The following is a 27,169-nucleotide window of genomic DNA, read 5'->3' as shown; positions in this document are numbered from 1 at the left end:
CTGATCATGTTAAACCTACACGTGAAAACTTTTTCATGAATATTCATAAGATCATTTGTGTTCAAAAAGAATTGTTGTTATGGATCTTAACAATTTATTAAATCTTAATTAATAGTCATTTAAGAAGAACAATCTCTTCTGAGCCCATGACAGATTTTATCAAGACAAAATCCGTGACGCACCTTGCTATTGAAATTGAAAATCAACGGTTAAATGATTATCAATATTCAAACGGTATTCTATTTCAGTACTGTAATATATAGGAGTCAGTGTTAATTTTTATGTATTTTCACATGTACTGTAATTAGTAACCTAATTTGTGTCCTATTTGTTCTTATGTTAACAAGACAACAATGGATGCCATGTGATAGTGTTATTTTAGGATTTATTTACTGACAATCGAACACTATCGAGAACGGTGCTATTTCATATTTAGAAAAGTTTTGCCATGAATTTGAATATATTTGCGATCCGATTATTTATTTCCATAATTTTGAAGATTGACTACATAGGTGAGTCTTTGTTTTATATATATATTCTTTTCCTTTCTTTTCATTTGGCATTTGTTGCTTATGTATGTTTATTATGGTAAGTAGAAGGGGAAACAGACATCATTATCATTATCTCTGCCGTTTCTTTCTATATGCCCTTTCGTTTTTGTTTAGTATAGTTTAGTAACATTTTTGCTGTTTATATAATATAGTGCATGTTCACATTCAATTAATAATGTTATATGTATTGTATGTCAGATAATACTTGACTTTCTTCTTATCATTTTTCCCCGAGAAAATAAAATATATTTAGACAATAATTATTGTCCGACTTCGAAATGGTGCTTTCAGTAGCAGAATGAAATAAGGCCTATCTTATTTTTATTTAATACTTTAGTTGAGCTGTGATAGTTTCATTAAAAATATGATATTATAACACTACCTTTAACATTGAATAAAAGTCGATTTTCCTACAGGAGGCAATCTACGTATTTATGAAAGGATTGGGCTAAAGATTTTATATCTGTATTTAAAAATCACGAAAAGCAAGTGATTCCAGGCTTTTATATAGATGATTTGAAGTGTTCTGACAAACGAAGAAGAAATGTCTAATAAATGCCCCTTTTTTGTTTTCGAATTCATCAGAAACAATACACAATTCTCATCAAAACTGATGTACAAAAAGTATAACAAATATCATTCTTGCAAACAGAAAATAGAAACATAGATGTCCTATACGAAAGAAATATTTAACCGTCCAAAACAGAAGTAAAGATGTCTATTTCGAAATTAATGTAGTACCGACCATAAATGATTATCGTTCTGTAATGCAAAAAGATAAAAAAAAAAAAAAAGATGACACAACATTGTAAAAAGTCCTGTAGCCTATATATAGATGATTTGAAGTGTCCTGACGAAAGAAGACGAAATGTCTAATAAATACCCCCTTTTTTGTTTTCGAATTCATTGGTTATATTTGATTTGAACTAGCTGTCATAACATGCGAGTTGGCTCAGAAATGTACATAGTGTCTTTTTTATTGTTAGGGATGAGGGATGGATATATATACCCTGCCATGTCTTGTCTGTGTTTTTGTTTCATGTTTTTCTTTGTATCTATCTGATACAGTGGAGCTTTTTTCAAATGATTTTATAGTTTGTTCTTATGCTGTGCTGTAACATTACTGTTATAGAAAACGGGAAAGGGTTTGTGGCAACAAACATGTTTAGCCCAGCAACATTCTGTATGTGCACGTGCCTGTCCCAAGTCAGGAACCGAAAGATAAGTGGTAGTCTTTGGTTCATGTAAGTGTATTTAATTTTCGTGGATTGTTTTGTTATAAATAAGTTCGTTGGTTTTGTGATTAAAATGTTTTTTATTTTGTCATGTCGGGGCCTTTTAAAGCCAATATTCTTAGATTTATTTCTATTTGTATCCATCTGATGAGTTAAGACTTTTTCAACTGACTTGTATGGTTCGTTCCTTTGTTGTACTGTTAAACAACTGTTCAAGGTTAGGGAGACGGTTGGGATCTCGCTAACATGTTTAACCGTGCCACATTCTTGCATGTGTCTGTCCAAAATCAGGAGTCTGTAATTCAGTGATAGTCGTTTAATTTGGTAATGTGTTACATACAATGTATTTGTTTTTCGTTCATTTTGTTGTACATAAATTATGCCGTTAATTTTCTCGTTTGAATTGTTTAACATTTGTAATGTTGATCCTTTTATAGCTGACTATATGGTATTGGATTTGTATATTTTTATAGCTGACTATATGGTATAGGATTTGTATATTTTTATAGCTGACTATATGGTATAGGATTTGTATATTTTTATAGCTGACTATATGGTATAGGATTTGTATATTTTTATAGCTGACTATATGGTATAGGATTTGTATATTTTTATAGCTGACTATATGGTATAGGATTTGTATATTTTTATAGCTGACTGTGGTATAGGATTTGTATATTTTTGGCGGCCGAACGGTGATCTATAGTTGTTAACTTCTGTATCATGTGTCTTGTGGAGAGTTGTCTCATTGACAATTATACCACATCTTCTTTTTTATATTTATATACGGTATTATTTTTTCATTGTTGAAGGCCATACGGTTGCCTAGTATACTTGCTTACATCCATTTTATTCGAACCTTGATGATTCATTGTCTTAATGTCTGTCATACCACATCTGCCTTTTTCATATTAAAAAACAGTCATTCAAGCACTATTCCGTTACTGTTTGGTTTATACTGTACCGCTCTGTATACTCTAAATGTACTGTTTTGTTTTCCTTTTGTTATTGGCAAAGTATGGATTGACAGAATAAGATACCTTGTTAATTATTAACTGGCACTGAATTATCGCGTTTTTCTCCCGGGACAATACTACATATTGTGCTGCAGTCTTTCTTATTCGGTGGAATAATGACTACAATTATCACTAATGACTATAGGAATAAGAACAAAATTAAAAGTAGTAATGCACCCATCAAAATACCTTACATTATTATTGTCTTCTTTACAACACAATACTGAATATACCGAATGCATTACATATATCGGTATTGAATTTAATACTCGAGTGTAATCTACTCCATAATGGTATTCACACAGGAAACACAATAATTAGCCCCATACATCTGAAATTGATTTTTCTACGATTTAAAAGATTATTCATTTATATTGATATGGATACTAGAAAAACGAGAAATTATACCTCTTGCATAGACAATAAAATGAAACCAGAAGATAACAATACTTAGACAGAATTTTGAAAAAATGAAGACAGTCAAAAACTCTTACACAACATATCAGACACAAGTGGTTGACAGGATGTTCCTTGATTTGCACTGTCCTTCTCATCTCTCCCAATTGCATCTACTCTTACTTCTTTACCTTAAACACAAATACAAAAATCTGTCAAAAAACTTTTCCAGCAAATCTCTATTTGCACACACCTTCTGTGCCTGCACTCGGACTTTCACTCCTCAGTTCCTGATTTCAACCCCCTGTCCACCCTCACACATGTGTACAATATACAGCTCCGAAGTATATGTTTGGAATGGGTTATATAGGTTCGATAGAAGAATTAAACCATTACATTCCTTTTGTACGTACACTTATATCGACTTGTAGATATACAGATGTATTGTAATATCCAGTATAATATGTTATGTTGAGAACTTGACCTTTCAGTGGTATGTTTGGTTATCTTCGAAAAAGAAAAAATAGAGAAATATACTTGTTCACTTGTATTTGTATATGTTCAATGAAAAATGAAGTAACTGCGGATACAAAAGACCAATGTACACTGTTAGTTTGGGTGATATATATCATATTAATCGTTTAAATACTTACAACAAACTGTCAAGTATAAAACTCTTACTATTTGATAGAATGTTCAGAATATGTCTAAGACGTCCAGTTTGGTACAGATATAGAGCAGAATTGCTCACTTGATGAGCAAAGCATGAAACTTTGCACAGTAGTTCTTGGTTGTATACCCTTTGATTTCAGCTATGGACCCACTTTAAAAAATCCAATATGGCTGCCATTTTCAAAATGGCGGAAAAAACGATATAGATATCAAGATTGTCCGCAAGGTATTCTACATAATTTCGGAAATTAAAGTGATGATTCTTTAAAAATGGTCCTCATGTTCTTGAATTTGTTTTCAATTAATTTTAAAATAAATAAAATTGATTGGTTGTTACTAAAATACTTACATTTGCAAATAAAGCTGCATATACAAAAACAAATAGTGAAAATCAAAATGTTAATCAATATGTGACATGTTATTGTAATTGTTCTTTAATCGCTTTCAGTTTAAATAGTTGGAATGAAATAGGTTGAAGTGAGTCGATTGAACGTCGATATAGGTTAAATGTGGTGGCATATTAGGTAACTTGTCTGAACTTGGAGGCAGTACCGTGGGCATCTTGTCTTGTGTCTCTTCAATGCCACGTCCTTATTCACTTATCGGGTTTTCATCTGCCGTAACCACTATATCGTAAAATTACTCTATGTAACCAAGTATAACATCGTCGCTGGTAACGGCGCCTTGCATATATCCCATTGTATGTTTACTCTATCAATGTCGAGAGAAGTGTTCCTTATAATCTTCCCAGTAACCATCTGTTCACCCAAATCACATAGAGTTACGGTCTCCGAATCTTTATTATTTGCTGGAATTAATTTCTCATTTACTAATCATTGCAGCAGAATCCACGATCATGTTCACATGCTGGTCAAATACTAGTATAGTACCTCGTACTGCTGGGTTTTATCGACAATTGATAGACAATATTAGACGAGATCTTCGGCCTCTGTTCGGTTTTGTCATGAGGTAACGTTTCATGTCAAATGGACTTGGGAGTCGAGAGTTTTCCTTCTTGCACGACCCGTTGCTGTTAAAAAATTCCGTTGTTGGGGTTGCGCTTGTATTTTCTCTGTATCCTGGTGAAGGTGACCGTTGCCTGAAATAATCGAGTTTTTTTTAGTTTGTCCATGGGGGTGCTGACTTTTCACCTTACGGACTATATGTTCTCTTGCTTGGTGAGGGTGTTACTAGTCGATAACTTGGGTGAATTTCTATCTGGCGATCTACCGAACTTATATTGCTCAGGGGATCTTCCACGTGTATTTTGATCTTGTGATCTTCCACGATTATACTGATCAGAATGCCCAAGGTTAAATTGATCGGTAACGGTAACGATGATTAGTTGAAATCTTGTTTTCAGCTTGTTTTGAGACAATGTGAGTGAGGTTACGGATCTCATATTCCCTTTATCGGTCGGTGGTACTACGCTATAAGCAGAGAAGACATAAAGGCATAACTGACACTTTTTGATCCATATAATGCCATCTGGTTGGCAATTGAGGTTTTCAATTGTTTTAACGCCTTATTGATCGTTTCTAGGTTACTCTCTATTACATGCCTCGCAGAATAATTGTCTTTACATCCACGGAGGAATGCTTCGGTTTCAACCTGGTCTGATCGTCTTTTTTGTTGAAGTGCTGCTTCAATGATTTTCTTAAGGCCTTGGCATCATCATCTGTGTTTACCTCGCGAACATACTCCAAGGCAACATCGGCCAGGCAATCTCGGAGCCTGCACACCTATTACCGGTTTTCCCATTGTCATCCACCGGCAGTACGTTCAAATTGATAAATGAACGCCTCCTCAATCATGATTCCTCTTCAATTGAATATATGCATTTTTGGGAGCTGTAGAGCTTACGTTCTTTTTGTTTCCTTAGCCTGTTCTTGGATCGGTCAGTGGAGTCAGCTTACTGTTGTTGCAAGCCTGCTAGAGCTCCAGGAGCTGACGAGATTGTCATAATTTGAGTCATAAATGTTGGAGGAGGATGATTTGCCATTGACTTGACCGGGATGATACTGTTAGTAGCCACTGCAGTCAGCATTGTAGAATCTAGATAGGATCTACTTACAGCCAATTGTTTCTGGTATGCTGTGCTGTTCTGAACCAAATATTATTGTCTCATAGTAGGTGGTGTCCTTGATCAGTACTGCAGGTTCGGGAAGTATGTCCTTAAAAGGAAGTTGTTGTTGAATAATTTGAACTGTCTCATGCAGGGCCACGGGCCCTGATATAGGACTTTCGACTTAAGGTGAAGGCAACACATTTGCCCTCAACAGAGTTGGTGTATTTGATGATGGTTCATGCGAACTAATAGGGAAAGACCCAAGGCAGCTAGTTGGTAATGTATTTTTGGTGTGCTGGCGTTGTACTGGTTAAGGTCAAATTTAGGCTTACTATAGATGATGTGTCCATTGCAGGAATTTTAAATTCTTTATTTCTCTTGTCTACTAAGTCACTTACAACAGATGCCATTTGTTTGAAAGTACCCTGCTGTTCAAATGCACTTGAAATGTGTCTCCTCTCTCAGTTGATGTCAGCTTGTCCTTCCGTCTCACCACAACATTGAATTTCTCATTGGTCTGCAAAGCACTTACATCTTGCCTTGTGGTCTATCCTGTCTTCAGACTGCTGAAGTTGATGAGATATTGCTCTCATCTGTTCATTATTAATATTCATTGACTCTTTCTATTCAGCTTGCATCGTTATGAGACAAACACACATTTTATCAATTCACGCTTCGCTCTGTTTTATATTGCGGTCAATCTCTGCTGTTCTTTAAGCATTAGATTTCCTATCTGCTAAAACTTCTTCGTACAATGTTTGAAAAGCAATACCTGAGTTGTCCTCTGTTAAAGTGTCTTCAGCTGTGGGTTTCTCAATATTCAGTTTCTGCCATTGTCTGTCAATGTTCTTGTCCTTGTTGGCCTAAAATTCCTGCCTTTTCACTGATATGTGTTTATACAATTCTCAAATCACGGTATAATATCTCAAAAATGCGACCCAAAAATTAAGTTAAGCACTTTATATAATCCTATGGCAATTAAATCTCTAATCACAGCTTTAATGTGTGACCAAAGACAAAAAAATGTTCAACTTTAAATGAAAGCTACTACTGCAGCTCTAGTTGTATAAGAAATGACAAGCCAGGCAAAATCAAAAAGACAGAACTGGAACAGAGACTAAATGATACTATACTTTAAAAAAAAAAATGCTTATATTCAGGTAAATTCTTAAGAATGAATATTTTCTTATTTTTCAAGTCAGCCATTTAAAAAAAAAAGCTGCCATTTTGAATTTCGATGATAGATCAAAACAAAATCTTGCTAAGTAAACCAAGGCATTCAAATATGTTGAATGTTGTGCTTCCAGCACCAAATCCACTGTGGTTTATGTAATTCTGGAAAATATTTTAGAAATTATGGCGGCCATCTTGAAATAAGCCGCCATATTAAATGTTGAGGGTGGGTCCATAGCTAATATTGCTCAGTACACACAAATGTACCATCGTGCATATTTGATGCTTTCCTCATTATATGAGCAATGTTTTCACCGATCGGCCGGGCTAAGTGCTGACACTGAGTTGTTACTCTTTTAAGTTTTTTTCGCTCTTTTATATTTTATCATAAAATGTTGGATACAACTTCACTGACTTACCTACCTACCTTCCAACTGAGGGTCGGTTGAAAACAAAACTTTACGACAAAAGAGATGATTTCAGCTTTCCAATTGTGAACTTTCCATTTCTAAGTAGCAACATTCCAGCAGCACCTGCATACGGGGTATATATCTCCCAATTGATACGATATTCCCGTGCTTGCATTTCCTATCATGATTTTCTTGATAGAGGGTTACTGCTCACAAGGAAGCTATTAAATCAAGAGTTCCAAATGGTGAAGTTGAAATCATCCCTTCGTAAATTTTACGGACGCCATCACGAGTTGGTTGACCGTTATGGAATAACCGTTTCACAAATGATATCGGATATGTTCCTTACGTCGTAACTACAATCCCCTTCCCTTTCATGAATTTGACCTACCGAATTAGACTATTTACCGGATTTGTAATCACATAAACAACACGACGGGTGCCACATGTGGAGCAGGATCTGCTTACCCTTCCGGAGCACCTGAGATCACCCCTAGTTTTTGGTGGGGTTCGTGTTGTTTATTCTTTAGTTTTCTATGTTGTGTCATGTGTACTATTGTTTTTCTGTTTGTCTTTTTTCATTTTTAGCCATGGCGTTGTCAGTTTGTTTTAGATTTATGAGTTTGACTGTCCCTTTGGTATCTTTCGTCCCTCTTTTCCTACTTACGTTAATATTTAGTTCTATTTATTTAAACCAGCTGAGAAAATGTCACCCTTGATACATTCTGTAACAGGTACAATGGATTCTTGCAAAAAAACCCAGTAAATTACCACTGTTAAAAAAAAAAAAATTATAAAAATAAATCAATTCAGTATTGAATCTGCTTTTCTTCTCCAATAAGGTACATGTAATAAAACATGTCTTACGTATATTTTATAAATCAGATTAATAGATTTTTTATCAATAGAAATATTTATTTGATGAACCTGTTTAACTGATTCCTCCCCTTTCACTAGTTTTTCTATAGGTATAGAATTATAAAATTAAAGTTTATATATGATCAGCTTCATTGATATAGCTAAACATTTACACATTGTTTGTTCCTCATTGTAACCCAAGGTGACATTTCTTCACTCTTTTGTACATTTAACGCGTCATGAGAGATATATATTTATTACCTACATCGGTTTTACACTGCTCTTTGTTTAATAGATGTTTTTTGTCAATTCGTGCCAATATTTGAAGGCATGCTCAGACATACCTTAATGTAAATCTTAGTTTTAACATTGTTGATGAAACGTCGTTGAATATAGAGTAGGAAGTATTCTGTGCTATTATCATCACCACATTCACAATAAGGCGTTTGAAAGATTGGCCTATTTGGTGGTATTTATTTAATCTATTGTAGTCAGTTCCAAATTCTGAAATGATTCTTTCTATTACTGAATTTGGATAATCAAGTTGATGGGTTTTACAAAAAAACGTGTATTAATTGGTGTAGTTCTCTCCCAGTTTTACTTCTAGAGCATCAATTTTGTCGTTTAAGTTTTGTTGCCATCCTAACTGCACTTTTCACACATTGCATTGTACTGATGTTGTAATGATAATTTAAACTGGGGGCCTCCTGTGCTGCATCTTTTGATTACTGGTCTACTATCTCGTTTGTGTCTTCATTAGTATGGCCTGGGATCCAAGATAGGGATTTCTATAACGTCTGTGATTGTGTCAATGTAGTTAGTTGACTTCCAGTTCTGAGTCAAGATTCCAACAGCTGTATGGCTATCACATATGATCTATGTAAACTGTTCTTTAAGTTTGTAAATACAGTCTTCAAAAACAAAATAGGTAATAATTAAAATCTATACTTTTTGTACTTGCCAACAACGAATTCCATCGTTCCTTTCTCTGGCTTGCGTATATACATGTAGGTCATATCAGGAGTTTTCATTTTGACATAAGTAACGGTCAGGATTTGTTTAGGCCAACACACTGGATTTTCCTCCACCAGTTCTAAGCCTGATGAAATCGACAACAATATTTTTGCAGGGTACATCAGTTCTATGCATGTAATAATAAAAAAATAATAACATGTTTACAACTGGTCAATGGAAGAGTTTTATCATGGTAAATACAAAAATAACATAATTTACCTGTACACAATCTGGGTAAATCACAGAATGAAAGATTGAAAATTGTAAAAATAGGCGAAAATGTTAAACGCTCTCGAGTTGACATATTTGTAAGATTTTTTTTTATAGTGATTAAGACTAAAACACAATGTTGACTGCTGTATCCCTATTTGTTGACATTTTTACCTATAGTGTTTTTTTGTTCACACAGTGTTAACAATATCAGGCGTTTTATGCGACTGTCATAAAATTGAGAGAGTTTGCTAGCTATATACCGGTTTTGATCCACCATTTTCTACATAAGAAAATATCTATACCAAGTCAGGAATATTTCATTTGTTATCCATTCCATTGATGTGTTTGAGCTTTTAACTTTTGACTCTGTCATTTGATTAGGGAATTTCTTTTTTGAACTTACCTCGCAATTCGGTATTTTTGAAATTTTACGTTTTACTATCCGGACAAGAAATATAACCCACAGTTTCCGTTACCAAAGTCTTAACTTACTGAAATATCATTAAAACAACTTTTTCAATCACACACACCTGACACACCAATTAGTTTAACAAGGTATAAATAATGATTCGTTCAATACAGTAAATTGGAATTAAGAAACTTTACGAAACTAAGAAGTTTCTAGAAAGTTAATCAAAATATATAAAAATTGGTGATATTGACGATTACAGACTAGTATTAAAGTGGCTCGTGTATGGTTTAATACAAAAAAATATATTTGCCGTCTGCATGAAAATACACGATAGTAAAACTTTTACCTATCTTATAGAACAAACATCAATCTAGTACTCATCAAGTATTTGAAAGCATCATATCCACATTTTCATTTTTATTTTCACACTCAGCGAATTAGAAAATTATTCTTTGAATTTTTGACATTGAAGTATCTCATGATACCTGGATTAATTATGTATAGAACAGATTCTAGGAATGATTTTTTGTATTACTGGTAATCTATTCTTTAAGAACCAGTTAATTTCTGTTTTTTTTTTCAATAGTACATGTGTTTACATTTATTTATCACGGTTTCCCCCTTGCGCTTGCGGAGGCCGAACCTATGACGAGAGGTCCCATAGTACAGGTCGATGCATACGGAAAAATATCGGCGAATTAGTATCTAGGAAGTTATTTATGCAATTTAATACCGGTTCATTTATGAAAATGTTGGTAATATAAAGAGTTTTCTTTTGATAAAATAATCACGTTCACTTCTTTCAGGAGTAAAACTTAGCTATTCAAGTAAATAAAACATATCATTTTTTTTAATTTAATATTGAATTTCATATGACACCAAGCTAATTATAAGTGTCAGACAAGTATAACATATTCTGTTGGCTGTATGTACATTTCACCAGTTAAGAACCAGTTGTTTCTATTTTTCGTCAGGAGCACTTGTGTTTGCAATCTTTAATCACGGGTTCCCTCTCACACTTGCGCTATGCAGAGGCCGAAGTTATAACGACTGGTCTCGTAGTTAAGGTCGATGCATACAGAAAAATATCTGCGAATAAGTATCTTGGGAAGTCAACAATTCAATATCGGTACATTTATGAAGATTTTAATAAGAGAAATAATTTTCTATGTAATTTTCTTAATTGAATTTAAAGTCTCACATAATGTAATTGACACCAAGCTAAGCGTTTGATAAGTATTAAATATTCTATCTGCATGCAGTATGCATATTTCACATATGACTGACAGACTGGGAAAAAAAATCGGGTTAAATATTTGAATAGTTTTTTAAATAATAATCTAACTGCTTTGAATATATTGTAAAGAATAATCAAAATTTAATGTTCTTTCTAACTGTTGATTTCTTTTGCCTTTTTGAGGTAGTAGACCTACTATTCAGCTCATTTTCCTTTATCGTAGTATTTCATATTATTAAGTCTGGTAACTGTAGGAATGTATAGTTATAGCAAAGTCCCATAGTTCTCCTTTGATGTACTCAAAAGAGAGTAAGTTAACAGTTCAAGTGTAAGATAAAAAATTGCATTTAATCATAAGTTCTATAAAGTGATAGGTGTCACACAACTGATCACTAACTTCCACAAAAGTGAAATTTCATAAATAAATGGTTATATTATGATATCAACTATAATGGTTGTCTTTAAAGAACAACTATTTAATAAGATTGTAATAACAGAATTTAAGAAAATATTTTGTTATGAAATTTTGAAAACCTTAAGAATAAGATGAAAGCATGTTAATGTTAGAATAAATGAATACGCATTGTTAAAGGTTCTATATTGACGTAGAATAGCTGTGATTTCATATTACGACCCCATTCATTACAAAATTCGAATACACCATGCTTGTGCTAAATGATAAGTCGTCAATTTTACCCTTATTTACATTTGTTCTCTATGTTTTTGAACGATATATAATAACACCAAACATGAATGAGAAATTCCGTGTGTTAAGAAAAAACTTATATGTTCGGGATATAAGTCAAATTTCTCAAGTTATTTACAATAAAATGGAATAACATGGCGAAGTTTGTTATTAAGCTTGTGCTATAACAAAACAATAAAATGAACGAAGATATTTCTTTTCAGCGATAGCAAAACATCCAATCGAGGAGAGTTTCACAACATTTATAAAAGGTCCAATTTGCTTAAGTTTCTGTTATACAGAGAAAAAAAAGAAAAGCTAAAAAAAACAAAAAAAAAAACAAAATCAACAAGAAAACAATTCAGAATCAGTGACTATAATAATGGATTACATATTCAACCCTACTTACTAAAAGATAGACAAACATACTACTACTCTATATTGAGATAACCAAAGGTAATAAGTTTCATTTATTTTGTGATATTAATTCTACCTAAGAAAATTTTCTACATTTGCGAATGCCTGTACCAAGTCAGGAATATGACAGTTGTTGTCCATTCGTTAAATGTGTGTTATCATTTGATTTTGCCATTTGATTAGGGACTTTCCGTTTTGAGTTTTCCTCGGAGTTCAGTATTTTTGTGATTTTACTATTTAACATATTCATCGTACTCCTTATTAATTTACAAATGTAACATGATTATATAAACAGGCTAACATATCTTAATGGAAAATTGAATAAGGATTTATAGTTTTTTTTCTCACTCAGGCAAAAAATAACAATATAAAGATTCAATAGTTTCTCATGCTTCTTTTGTGGTCCGTCTAATATGAATTAAAGAAATAATAACTTTCATCTAGTGTCTCGTAGTAGCGTGCTCGCCTTGAGTACACGAGGTCATATGACCTAAAAGATTGTATTTAATACTTCTCCGCTAGGCAAGTGATATTGAGGAATAAGAGCGAAGACTGGACGGTTCCAAGTCAGAATGATGTGTCGGGATAGAGTGACATGTCTTCCGGTTAACTTATGAACTACAACGTTGAAATGCAACTCAACTAACATCATATGAAATGTCTTATTAAACGAAGGTTCAATCGAAGGTTGAATATAATTTGTTTAATTAGATACATCCCTGTCCAAAATTATGTTTTATTATGGAATAATGGTGGTAGTTGAAGTGAAACTATTTTATAGTTTTTAATCTTCAATATATGTTATGTTTAAGAGATAAATTTTAGACATTGAAAATTCAACAAAAATTGACAACCTTTATGTCCTAAATCAATTGAATAATTGGATAAGCTTAAATTCAATTAACACACTGAAAATTTCATACTTATATATTTACTTGTCTAAAGACAGTTTACAGATAAAAAATGACTTGCAGAGCACATAAGTTGCACTATGAACACAATGAAATTAGTCATTGCCATTTAACATGATTGAAATATACTTGTTGCTTATTATGATAATTGGTGGAAGGTCTTTAATGAAACAAATATCTTAGTACTGATCTTTCTCTATTTTAATAAGACAAGGTGATGATCCATATCTCAATAATCAACTGCGTTAAATCATAAACTTAAGCCAATTAAATTTCGTTATCAGTAAGAGTTTTGCGCATATTTAATTGTAATTTGACGACAATTACATGTATGTGGGATTATTTAAATCAGACTATACAACAAAAATCTATAACATCTTCTGTAAAGGTAATTTAAAAAAGTATCCCGGATTAAGTTAAAAGCAAGTGCATGTTTGAATAAATGATTATAAATGTATTATTATGTATTGTTATGCGTTTACTTTTCTACATTGGTTAGAGGTATAGGGGGAGGGTTGAGATCTCACAAACATGTTTAACCCCGCCGCATTTTTGCGCCTGTCCCAAGTCAGGAGCCTCTGGCCTTTGTTAGTCTTGTATTATTTTAATTTTAGTTTCTTGTGTACAATTTGGAAATTAGTATGGCGTTCATTATCACTGGACTAGTATATATTTGTTTAGGGGCCAGCTGAAGGACGCCTCCGGGTGCGGGAATTTCTCGCTACATTGAATACCTGTTGGTGACCCTCTGCTGTTGTTTTTTATTTGGTCGGGTTGTTGTCTCTTTAACACATTCCCCATTTCCATTCTCAATTTTATTGTCATGTCCTTACAGTAGGAAATCGTTGTACTCTCATACCATGTTTCTTTAAAAATCAATAATTGTCATTTCACTAAACCAAAGTAACAAAAGTTCATTTACATAATTATTTTTTTGCCCACACCACTTCGTTATCAACAATTATTCACTTCAAGTACAATTTACATAGTGTATTCTCATAGCACTTTTTCAATATACAATACGCCTGCTGGTTAACTATTAGTCACGATTGTATCTCGACGCTTCTGTACTACTAGTAATACGATTTTTAACAAACATTTCTTAAATCGTTTGTTTATAAATCATAAAGAAACTTGGGTTCGAACTTCTTCATACAAGTTCTTGGTTTACCTTTGATGGATTTGCAATTGTAATTATGTAAATTCGGGTCATATAGTTCTTCACTAATTGCATTACTTACAAAAAACAAATTGTAACCATACAATAAATAGCATATAATGCCAATTATTTTTAAAATTAATTTTTGATTTTGAAAACTGCTTTGAATATAAAAAAAAAAGAAGATATGGTATGATTGCAAATGACACAACTGTCCACAAGAGAGCAACATGACACAGACATTAGCAACTATAGGTCACCGTACGGCCTTCAACAATGGGCAAAGCCCATATCGCATAGTCAGCTATAGTAGGCCCCGATATGACAATGTAAAACAATTCAAAAAAGAAAACTAACGGCCTTATTTATGTAAAAAACAACAAATATGTAACACATAAACAAACGAGAACCACTGAATTACAGGCTCCGGACTTGGGACAGGCACATACATAAATAATTGTTCATTCTGATAAATTCTGTTTTTCATAAAAAGTTGCTCGTAAATATATAACTGTTGTAGGTAATTTATGTTTTTTGTAACAAGTATCATAATTTAGATTCGAAAAATATTTGTGAGGCATGTTTTGTAACTGTACAGTTTTGCTGTTTGAATTTGTCTGAACTTGGTTATAAGAAAACACTGTTACTTGACCAAGCATCTGTAAACGTACTTATATTGAAGTAAACACAATCTGATATGAAAGAACCATGAACGTGATATTTAAATTGAATAAACAGTACGATGAACGAAGCCCATACTGTACTGTACGATACAAAAGGGCCCTACATTACAAAATGTTATATAATTAAAACGAAACAAACATGACATTGTTATTTACATACAACAATAAACAGAAAACAGACTTAACAGAAAAATACCAGCCACAACCACTGAATTTCCTTCTACTGACTATAAACATAGTAATACAAAAGGGTTAGGGGATCTGATGGTTGAAAGCGACCAACTGTCCCCTAATTTGGACAAATGGTTCAACTGTACAACATTATAATAATCTGCAGTTGGAAATTACTATATATGATCGAAGAAAAAAACATCATTTAAAATAAAGACAAAAGACAAAGCGTACCAATCCAAGAATCCTCGCCTTTAACATGTTTAAGTGAAAATCTATTTCAAAGCTAGTTACAACTTATACATAAACATGTTTGCCCAAACTATTGTTTATGTATGTTGTTTTTATCTAGATTCAAATACATCATGGGACGGTGTCATTTAATAACTTTATTTAAATGAGGATATTGACAAAATGTAGGATTTTGTGCATAAGTAAAACTATGTAGACGTTTTTTGTGGAAGTAAACATTCAGGTATATAAAAGATATAAAACCTTTTTATCAAATTTAAACGGTCATAAAACACTAGCAAGCATTCGATAATTTGCAGACAATTATTATTTGCTTGTTTATATCAAGTTCGATATTAGTTACTAGTATTGATAATGTGTCTTCAAAACTTATTGAGGTCATCAAGTCTATGGTAAAGGTAGACTAAACAAATATATACCTTATTGGACAAAAAAACAAGAGCTATCAATATTTGTTTTATTAGTTCATACAGTTTGTCATAAAAGATACAACATACAATTATTCAAACACAAGTTTTAGTTGCCTTTCTAGTAATGAAAGTACTAAATTAAAACTATAAAGAAGTAAAGTCCTAGCATTGTGTTTTGTGTATTCATCTTAAATAAAAATGGTCAATATGTTTTGATACCTAAATTTTAAATGAAAGTTATTCAACACGAATGCTTTGCTTTGTAATGTTTTACTTGTAGCCGTGGTTTTGTCGTTTTTAATAACATATCCTTCGTTGTTTCTTTTTAAAAACATATTTTAATGGTGCGTACAGATTAACCAAGGGATTTCATAATTTATTAAAAAAGACAAGTGTAACATGCCAGACGGTAATGTGCAACATTGAACATTGAAAAAACTAATGACACATTATTTAAATATTATGTTGATTCCCTTTCAGGAAGTGATGTTTCGGGATCGCATATCTAACTTGAAATCAGAGACAGATTTGTAAAAGTAAATTCGCTTGTTTCTGAATCTTTAATTGTTATTTCATTTGTATAATATCGTTAAATGTTGAATTATCTGAATAAATATACTTTAAACTAACTTGAAATCAACAAATTCCGTGATAATAGTAAGCTTGACGTGTGTAGTGGTCCGTTTGATTTGCCTTTTTCGTTATGTTGTTTCATGGTGACTGAGTGATAAACCTGTGGCTACATCTTTTTCCATTAATAGGAATGACCCTGTTGATAGTACACTTGGTTTACCTTGAAAATCAAACATGTTATTACAAGTGATGACAAGAACAAACCATTTCAAGCATTAAGATGGTGTTATTCATTGCATTAAAACATGGATACATATGACTAAAATATAAGATACTGTGGTACGTCATTAAGACAGCATATAAATGACATAAACTTATCAAAGGATTTATGCATCTTAAAGGTCGTTCGTGGACTGTACACTATAGACATTGAAATAACTTGTTTTTTACAGTACTAACTTTAAAACAGGAAAACCAGCGTACATTTCAGCATTACACTTCAGTTTAATTAACTACTATTAAGCATTATCATCATCTAATGCATGCAGTCTATTTTGAAGCTTTCTTAGTGATATAAAAAATATTCCACTCGGTGGAAGTTTTAATGTTGCTGCAACAGAAACAGTCATGAGTGTTGTCTTAGGTTCAAAGTAATTTGCGAAAAGAAGCGGAAGATATCAAAGAATCAAAACTAATTCATTAAAAGAGAGGCCTACAAAACAGGAGCAAGAAATAATAAACGGTTAAATAAGATACAACACTATACAAAACATATAATACAAGTTATGGTAAATGCCTTTGACACTAGTATATTAGACCAAAATGTCGCAACTATACGTGTTTAACTTACTTAGTAAATCAGATATACAATTGGCGCTTACTTGTTCTTATGCTAAGTTTTTCCAATTGGGTCATTTCGATTTAGCCATTAATACAGGTAGCCTTTATCAAGTTTATATCCAGTATATGTTTCTGATTTTCTTTTGTCTTTATTCGTTGCCAAATGCATAATTTTGTTATTTGTTTGATATTGGGTAGGTGTCGGTTTTTTTATTTCATTTTGTTTCATAATATAATTGAATTATTCTTACATGCTTTACCAGCGTAGTCTTATAACATGCTAATAATTACTTTATAAATATGAATAGTTTTAAATTTGCTTTGCTTTTGACATTGATGATGAGCCACAACATAAAGTTAAAATAATAACGTTCTCTAAACATGTTACAATTATTTGAAAAGAAACTTTTTGTATTAGATTGTATTTTACGATTTGTTCTGAAATAAATATAGTTCATTGTTGAAGGCCGTCTGGTGACCTAGAATTGTTAATTTCTGCGTCATTTGGTCTCTTGTGGTAAGTCGTCTCATTGGTAACCATACCACACCTTCTTGCTTTTATATACAAGACAGATTATCAAAATGGTTTTTTATAGTATATCATAGCTTTGCATGACTTCGATAAAAAGGAGTGTAAACAATAACTGATCTAACATAGTTTTTTTTCATAAACTTTGCTGATTTCCAATCATTACTTGTTTAGTTATTTAGATATCAAGAACATTTGAATCACAACATTAGTTTCTCCATTTTATCAGGTTCTTCGAATAGGCACTAACAATCAAGTAAATACAATTACTTAAATCCTCTGTCAGAACGCAGTATTGAAGTATGACAAACTACATGACTATGTTTTATTTTACAAAAGACGGTACAAATGCTCAACAACGGAGTATATTCAACTTGACCTCAATCTTGTGAGCTGAAAAACGATATTAAAATGTGAAAAGCATTCAATTTCATCATGTGTTGATTGGTTTACAAGATATTGTATGTAAACAATATAGGGATATTTTCGAGCTACTAAAAGAACATAAAAACCTAAACGTGCAAACGTGGCGTCCATTTGTTCATCTGTACCAACAGATATAATTTTAAAATGAGCATTGAGTGAATGGTTCATAAATAAAGGCAACGGTAGTATATCGATGTTCAGAAGTTATTCAACGGAATTTTCAGGCCAAACTGATAACCCGCTCAAAATCCTTACATCATCAAATCTAAAACCTTTATTAGTGTAAGCTTATTTTTTTCAGACTGTGCATGCACACTGCCAACAATATTGGCTGGAAATATATGGGACAGCAGAGGAGGAACTGTTCTGTTTACAAACTTAAAAGTAACATCAGGATGGACTGCCACCGTATTTGGTAAACCAATGTCTGAATTTGACTGTATTGACAGTGACAACACTCATTGGTTATTTCAGTAAGTCGATATAGTCTATAGGAAATGGCGTAATGTTAACTTTCATAGAAGGCAGCAGTCTGTTAGCCAGTCTTGTAAAACAGTCTTTCTTCTTTTTTTTTCAAATTTGAATATATTTTATAGCTACGAACATCATCCGTTGTTACTTTTTTCAACAATCATAAAAAGTAATCAGAACTATAAAGAGGAAATACCATATATCCTGATCGTCATGCTCAAGGTCCGAACAATAAAATAACTAGGGTTACTAAAAGTTTTGTAACTTTATTACAAAATCACTCCTCATTTTAGTTATTTTATTATGCTTAAATGTTTATCTTCATTTTCACTGTTAAGTTCAGATATTTTTCATCTTATCAAAATATTATTCAATAAAACATTAAGTTATATATGTGCCGTGAATAAGTCTCGATTTTGTATGCGTTTACTTTTGTTAACTTAACTCTTTCTTTATAGTTGCTTTATGATTTGTTTTATATCTGTAATAAGTGTACGGGAAGAAATTATTTCAAACAAAGTTATACTGCTCCTATAAGAAGCAAAGTTCATTGTTCATTTCCTCAATACCTTTGAGTAAAACACATACCCTAACTAGTTATTCTGGGGTTTGATTGTTTATTACATTTTATTCTAGTCGTAGTAATGATTGAACTATATTGCAGGAGTGCCAACAGCGAAGTAGTTTATGGACCTAAATACTACGGATTTTACTGCATAAGATATACAAAAATAACCGACAATAGCTATTATTATTATCTTGATTCCAGTAAGTATACATATATTGTACGCTGTACGTTGTACCTTTTCGGTTTCGCTTTTTATACTTTGGCACCGACAAAAAGCTGAGTAGTTATTCATCTTTTTTTGTACTTTTTTTCAACACTTTGTATTTTTCCATTTTTGATTGATAATATTATATTCTCTTGCTAATTATCATGGTTTATGCTTCCACCACTTCATTGAGTGAAAATTGATACTCTTTTCCGCAGGTATCTCAAATAGTCTTGTCTTTTATTAAATGTCGTAAGAACATCTTTTATAATCTTGATAACTATGGTAGGCAGCGATTTAAAGAGATAAACGTTAATATGAAAACGATATCACAAGAACTAAATCTACATTTAAGAGGATTTAGGAAGAAATAGCCTAACGACTCCTTTTTGGAGCCATTGCCCTTTATGAGTTTATTTAATGAAGATTTCTACCATTTTCATTTGCGGTTTGTCTAATATTAAATATGATCAGCAAGACTAGATCTACTAACAAGTCAAATTTTGCCAATGCAGTTAGTAGACGTTCACTCTTTATAGGAGTGATTGGCCTGAAATGATGATTTTGTCACCCTTTTTTGTGTTTTAAGAAAATAAATTAAGAAGTTAGAGAGAACATAAATAGACTCAATGATCAGTAATACAAGATAATTAACACAGATAATTTTGTCATGCATTTTATTCTAGTCTATAATGTTTTTAAAGTGTCAATTGTTAAATATGCAAACAGACCAAGGTGAGAGACACTTAAGAGCTTCTTGTTTCAAATGATCGATATGCAGTTTTTTTTTTTTTTTTTTTTTTTTTTTTTATATAAATTTGTATCTTTTGAATAGTTTGTTGGCATTATTCCAAAGATAATTCAAAATAGCCATTTAATGGTTTTTTTCACTGTTTTTTTTTGTATTTATAGATCGGTAAAATAAATACTCAACAAAAATATGCATGTAATTGCAATGGCAACAGATAGATGAAGATTATTTGTGGCGAAAATCAATCTAAAAAGGTTCAGTTATAAGACATATTATACCGCAGTCCCACCAGGCCACGATCGCACTACAACCTGTGAAAAAAATGCAAATTTTGACGATCGAATTGCGATCGTGTAGATCGCAGTAGGGTCGTAATACGGTCGTGGTGAGGTCTTCAAGATCGTGATGAGCGTGGCCAACATTGAACATAATCAAAACAATCGTGGTGCGGTCGTGGCGAAATCAGGTCGTATTAAAATCGTAATGAGAGCGCAGTATTTTAAAGGTCGTGTTAAGATCGCAATGGTCGAAGTACCATCGTAGCAAAAGCGTGATTCTATTTGGAAAGACTTTGCTACGATCTCACAGCGACATTCCTACGACCTCACTACGACTACATGTTCTCACCACGACCCATCTACTCTTCCACTACGACTATACAACGTTTACACTACACTGTTCAAGACCATAGTACAATTCTAGCACGCCCATGCCGTCCTCATCACGTTATTCTTACGACCTGACTACGTTCAAACTACGACCATCGCGCTCATTGTCATTTTCACATGAAATATAATAAAGCTCTCCATGTTTTGTTTCTATGTATGTACTTTGGACCTCTTGTTCTTTTCTCCAACGGCCCTACCATGCTTGACACATCTGTGTCATCCCTGCTATAGTTCACTGTGACATCGTCATTTGAGTTTGATAGACCAGCAAAAGGTTGTGATTCAAGTTTGATTAGTAGGTCCAACATCTTTGCTAGATCAGGATACGTTACTATCAGAGCTCCCTGTGCCTCTTCATCTACTCCTACCACCACGCCCACGTGTTCTGTTAGATTGTGGTGGCATGACTGTTTTTTTCCTAAACATGTACGTATTAATCAGAAATATAAGGAATGGAACAGTATCTATATGGAACACGATGTTGACGTTATTGATTAGAACGTAGGAAGATTGTGGTCTGAACGTAGTATAATCGAGGTAAGGACGTGCTATAATCGCAGTAGAAGCATGGTAAGATCGTGTTGCAATCGGATAACTCGTGGTATGGTCGTAGTGAGAACGTGATGAGAGTTATGAATTCATGATAATTGTAGAAAAAGCGTGCTGAGAACGTGGTATAATCGTAGCGGGATCGTTGTAGAATCGTAATGAAGACGTAGTATCATCGTGAAATGAACTAAAATTAACATTTTCATGCCGCTCATACCACGATCTCACCACGGTTATTTCAGATCGCGTTGAGCGTGGTGCGATCGTGGTCTAGTGGGATTGGGGCTTTACATACGAATTAGAGGCGAAAGATAGCAAATGGACATTCAAGCTCATGAGTCGAAAATAAACCAACAACGCCATGCAAAATAAGAAAAAAAGAAAAAAAGATAAACACCAGTATGCAAAACACAAAAAACTAAAGACTAAACAATAATTTTAAATAACGACATTTCCTTTTTAAATTTTTATATTGTTATGTAACTAAAAAGTGTGAACTTTAATTAAAATAACATTTATGCATCATCGACAAAGCATAAGATACACACTCAGTTTAAAGCTTTTTTTGTTTTCTTCTAGATAGGGAGGCAGAAGCAGAAAATGTCAGAATAAAATTTGTTGAAGAATCTATTGCAAATGCTGGAGTAACAATTAGTTCAGTGTGTAATCCAACCTCCGGACCAAGTGCAGAGGAATTCCATGTTTTAGTGAAAGAGAGTAAGTGTTCAACCTTTATTTACATTCAGTAAATTATCTGGGTGTTATTCCCTTGATCGTTATCCGCAGTAAAAATAGTTGTTTTAAAACCAATCGAACGCTATCCCATACAGTTTCAGAGGCTGTGTCTGTTAAATCCAATCACATGTACATTATAAAATGCACAAATATTTCATCTTCTTGTGCGTAACGTAACAATGATAAGATTGATTTTTTTCTTTTTCTTTCAACATACATGAAAACAAGTATATGATTATCACAAACAAAATAAAATTCATCTTCATTAATGTTGGTTTTCAACACATGATACTATGTAATTTAGAAATCAACCCTTATCTATATGATTTATATATGTGTATTATTTATATGTGTATGTAAACAATTTCAGTGTGTATATTAACAATATGACATCAATTTATTTGCTTTTTAAGCTCAACCTATTGTCTCTGTTGTATAATTCTGAAGATATGTGTGATATAGAAATGAATTATTCTATAATGAGTGAAAAACAAAATATATATTCCCTTAACTGTCAAGGCTTAGTGCAAAAGGAAAAGAGATAAAGATAAAACCTATGGTGCAAAAACCAAAAGTGTTATATTCTATTCATACAAGAATCACACATTCTCAACATTTTAGAATAGAAATAAATAATGTAGAAAACAATTTACAAAATTTATATATAAAAGAAACTAGAGGTGCACAAATCAGATCCCGAGTCAGATGGGCAGAAGAAGGGGAAAAAACATTTTTTGGATCTTGAAAAATCAAGACAAACCAAGAAAAATATTTCCGCCCTTAGAAATGACCAAGGTAATATCGTTACAGACGCATCAATTAAATCTTATTCTTGGGAAAAGCTTAGTGTAGAATTTTATCGTACAATTTGGTCACACCTAAAAGAATCTGCAGTGAAAGTATTTAATACATGTAATGAAAAAGAAGAAATGACAACTCTCCAAAAAATAGGTGTTATCTCCTTACTATATATATAAAAAAAAAAAATCCATTATCATTAGATAACTACAGGTCAATCACTTTATTAAATGTAGACACTAAGGTTATGGCCTATGCATTAGCGCAAAGATTAAAGGTGGTGTTGTCAAAAATTATTCATAGTGATCAGAATGGATATATAAAAAATCGGTACATAGGTTTTAACATTCACCAGATTCAAGATATAATAGATTACTCAGAAAAATTTAATATAGATGGGGTTTTATTGTTCATATATTTTTCCAAAGCATTTGATTCTTTAGAATGGCCCTTAATGTATGAATCTCTACTAAAATTTGGAACACCACATTTCTTCTTAAAATGGGTTAAAACTTTATATAATGATACTAAAGGATGCCTGTCAAATAACGGCTGGATCTCATAAACCTATAGTCTTCACCGTGGTATAAAACAAGGATGTCTGTTAAGTTCTCTTATTTTTATAATAGCAGTTAAAATCCTGGCCTGTAGAGTAAGACAAGATTCAAACATTAAAGGGTTTCAAATTAAACTTGATGAAAAAACGTATAGTTTAAAAATTTCCCAATTGGCTGATGACACAAAACACTTTCTCAGTTCAAAAAATGAAATACACCAAGCATTGAACCTAATAGTTTTTCTGGTTTAAAACTGAATAAATCTAAAACAGAAGGTATATGGTATAGGTAGACGGTTTTTTAATACCCCAAATATACATAAAAGATTTAAAAAAACACTTATATACAACTTTATATGGAATAATAAGCAAGAACTTGGGTAGGATTGCTACAGATGATTCTGACAACAAATGTAGGCATGTTATACACCATTGTAAAGATAAATCAATTTAGATTTACAATATAACAAGTGTTAGTGGGGTTGACAGCCTAGAAAGCGGTATATAACGGAATTTCCTCACCGCCTGACATTTTTCTAAAATGCAAGTTAAGTACCTTGTGTTATATTAAGGTATAAAGGAAATTTTTATCTGAGATAAGTGCCTGTGACTTATGTTTATAATGTTGCTAGTCTTAAACTTATGACGACCGTACTATACCTTCATTTTATTTACAACATTTGAAGGAGGAATAGTTCTTTCCTTGTTTTTGACTTTTGTAACACAATAATTAATTTAGTTGACTTTTTTTATATATTCTTTTGTCATTGGTAAATAATAATGTTTTACATAACATAATGGTTGACAAGATTAAGATTTCCCACTTGTATAAAAAATACATAAAAAAAGCTTACTCATATTATAGGCCGCAGCTAAAACATCCTATATGAAACCAACCTATAATCAATTTGGTGAAGGTTTCGTTGTTGTTTTTTTTTTAAGATCAGCAGGCCAACGTTAAACAATGGTTTCCTGATGCGCTGCTAGGAGTGTACGCATACACAATTACAGATAACTCGAACTCCGGTATCTGTGGTACTGATTCTGTATGGGATGCTTGTACAAATAGAACAACGATTTCATTTAATTATACACAATGTAGCACACAAATGTTTGATTCTAGTAAGTATACTTTTGTTGTGAAAATTTCAGTGCTATACAAGATGCAGAATTTTTTTTTTAAATGAAATAATAAAATGAACAGTTTCGAATTCAAGATGAATTAGAATTTCCAAATAATGATTGCAAAAATAGTTTTATTATTACCTTACTTCTTATATCAAGCTTAGAAGTCTGAAATACCATTGGCACTTGTAAAAATTGTTTTAATGTCACTTTATCCACGATGATTTGATTATATTTTGAAGCACACTCTATGTACGTATTTAAATAGTTAAAATAGTACATACCTACGATTAAGATCCCTTCATTCAAACACAAAATAGAAGAAGAAAAAACATTGATAGTTCTAAGACCATGAATTTGCTTGTGTTGAAGACACATATATAGAAGTATGATAAAGAGAAACGAAAAGAAAAGACAACAAGTATGCATGAAAATGCAACGTGAACTACACACAACTGAGTGATAAGTAAAGACCACAATGCCTGCTGCAACTGTTACTTATGTTAATTCAATCTTAATGAGCAGATAGTATTTGTCTATTGCAGCCGATGGTGAGTTTTACGCTACAAAATACGTAACTTCTGGATCTACTAGTTATGTTATCATTATCAATGCAGATTCGTCTACGAGTACAAGATTCACCTGTTTGGTAACTATAGTATTGGGATCATTAAATATGTAAACTTTGTATAATAACGTGTTTCGCGCTTTGTTCACACAATAATCAAATAACCTGATGTCAAAAGACAACCTATCTAAATATGCAGTGAAATTTTCGAGAATTGTGAAATCAGCTGACTCTATGACCCAAATGATTAGGTTTTAATTCATCTCTAAGACAAGAGTCATGTTGGAACACAAATGAAAACAAGCTATCATTTTAATAACAAGTAATCATTTTCGAAACTTCTGACTACATATTGATATAATTATTTTCTGTAAATTAATTTTAGACTGTATCAGGTTCATCAGTTAGCTCAAATCCTGGAAGCTGTGTAATGGGACAGTCCGCCACTGCAAGGACGACAGATGCAGCCAGTACTTTAATATCGTTGTCAGCTTACGGTAGGCAATATTTATTATTAAACTACAGGTCAAAATGCCAGATTTTTTTTAGTTTATAGGAAGGAAACAATTTACTCTATCTAATGGAAAATACTATTTTACCCTTCACGGGGACGATTGGTCAAGTGTGCGTTTTAATAAAAAACGGATGATTGTTATGTTCAAGAAGTAAGAGTTAATCACTTTGAATTTTAAAATATAATAGTAAGAATAGAACATTCAGCATAATAAACTGTTTAACACATACCTGAAAAAGTATAAAAACAAAAATATCAAACTCAGAGGAAAATTCAAAACGAAAAGTCCTTAACTATGTGGAAAAAATCAAAAGCCCAACCAAACCAAACAAATGGATAACATCTTTCTTATTTCTGACGTGGTACAGTCATATTTTTCTTATGTAAAAATGATGAATTAAATCTAATCTTATAACTAGCTAAACATGTTACTTGTATAACAGTCGCCTACAATTCCATCAAATTGACAAAAATGTGAAAAAAAACATACAAAAAAGTAAAAAATGTAAAAACAAATAGGGGTACAGCAGTCAACATTGTGTTATTGTCTTAATCATGAGTAAACAAACAAATATATAACAAAGAAACACAAAAAAGGCATATAAACGATGAACATTAGCATAAATGAAAGAAACTATTACAAAACTTTACCATGGCACAATAACACCATGATGAGATTCCTACTATAAGAAAAAGACATTTTCACCCTTTGCTTGGCTTTTAACGAGGAAGTTATAATCAATTTAAAAAGCCAGAGGTAATTTGAGGTACTCTGTCGACTCGTGTTAACAAATCTATTCCACAGATCTATGTATCACGAATATAATGAAAAGTTTATATATAAAGAATAATAATATTATCTTCCAAGTTTGATCATACATTTTAAAAACGGACCAATGTCGATTTTTGCAATACTGATAAACATTTTTGATGGCCAGTTGAAATAAGTTTTGTGTAGATTTCAAAGACATTTACATATTGTGTAGTATCTTTTTTAATTACAACAAAGATGAAGGTCATTTGAGCCGAAATATTTGTCTATACGATTTTATTACATCTTGTTTGTATATATTGATCGTTTTATATAAGTTTTATCGTATCAAATTTTAAGAATTTTTTATGTTTGTGAAGCATCCTCTTTTTTACGATCTGATGCTTGTTTCACTACTAATTTGAAGGTTTTATAGACACTTGATCACATCACATATATATAGTGCATCGAGTGAGATTGGTGTAACTTGTTTTTTTATATATGTTCGTGTGTGTATATTACAGTGTTTAGGATTCATTTGATGTTTTCAATATTTTTTTAATGTTTCTGTTTAATTTTCAGAAACCTGTCGTAAGTAA

The 27,169-nt window shown here is 32.2% G+C and overlaps 1 protein-coding gene across 1 annotated transcript; it reads left to right on the top strand.

Annotated features, from left to right (window-relative positions):
* LOC139484001 (uncharacterized) lies at positions 1 to 27,169 on the top strand. Its single transcript, XM_071267722.1, has 8 exons — positions 1 to 512; positions 18,613 to 18,784; positions 19,447 to 19,550; positions 22,103 to 22,240; positions 24,555 to 24,734; positions 25,283 to 25,386; positions 25,691 to 25,802; positions 27,153 to 27,169. The coding sequence occupies exons 1-8, from the start codon at positions 449 to 451 to the stop codon at positions 27,167 to 27,169; spliced, it is 891 nt and encodes a 296-aa protein (XP_071123823.1). The 5' UTR covers positions 1 to 448.

This window comes from Mytilus edulis, chromosome 8 (assembly GCF_963676685.1).
Source record: "Mytilus edulis chromosome 8, xbMytEdul2.2, whole genome shotgun sequence".
NCBI lineage: Eukaryota > Metazoa > Mollusca > Bivalvia > Mytilida > Mytilidae > Mytilus > Mytilus edulis.
Note: the sequence above shows the minus strand (reverse complement) of the source record. Positions and strands in the feature narration are given on the sequence as shown.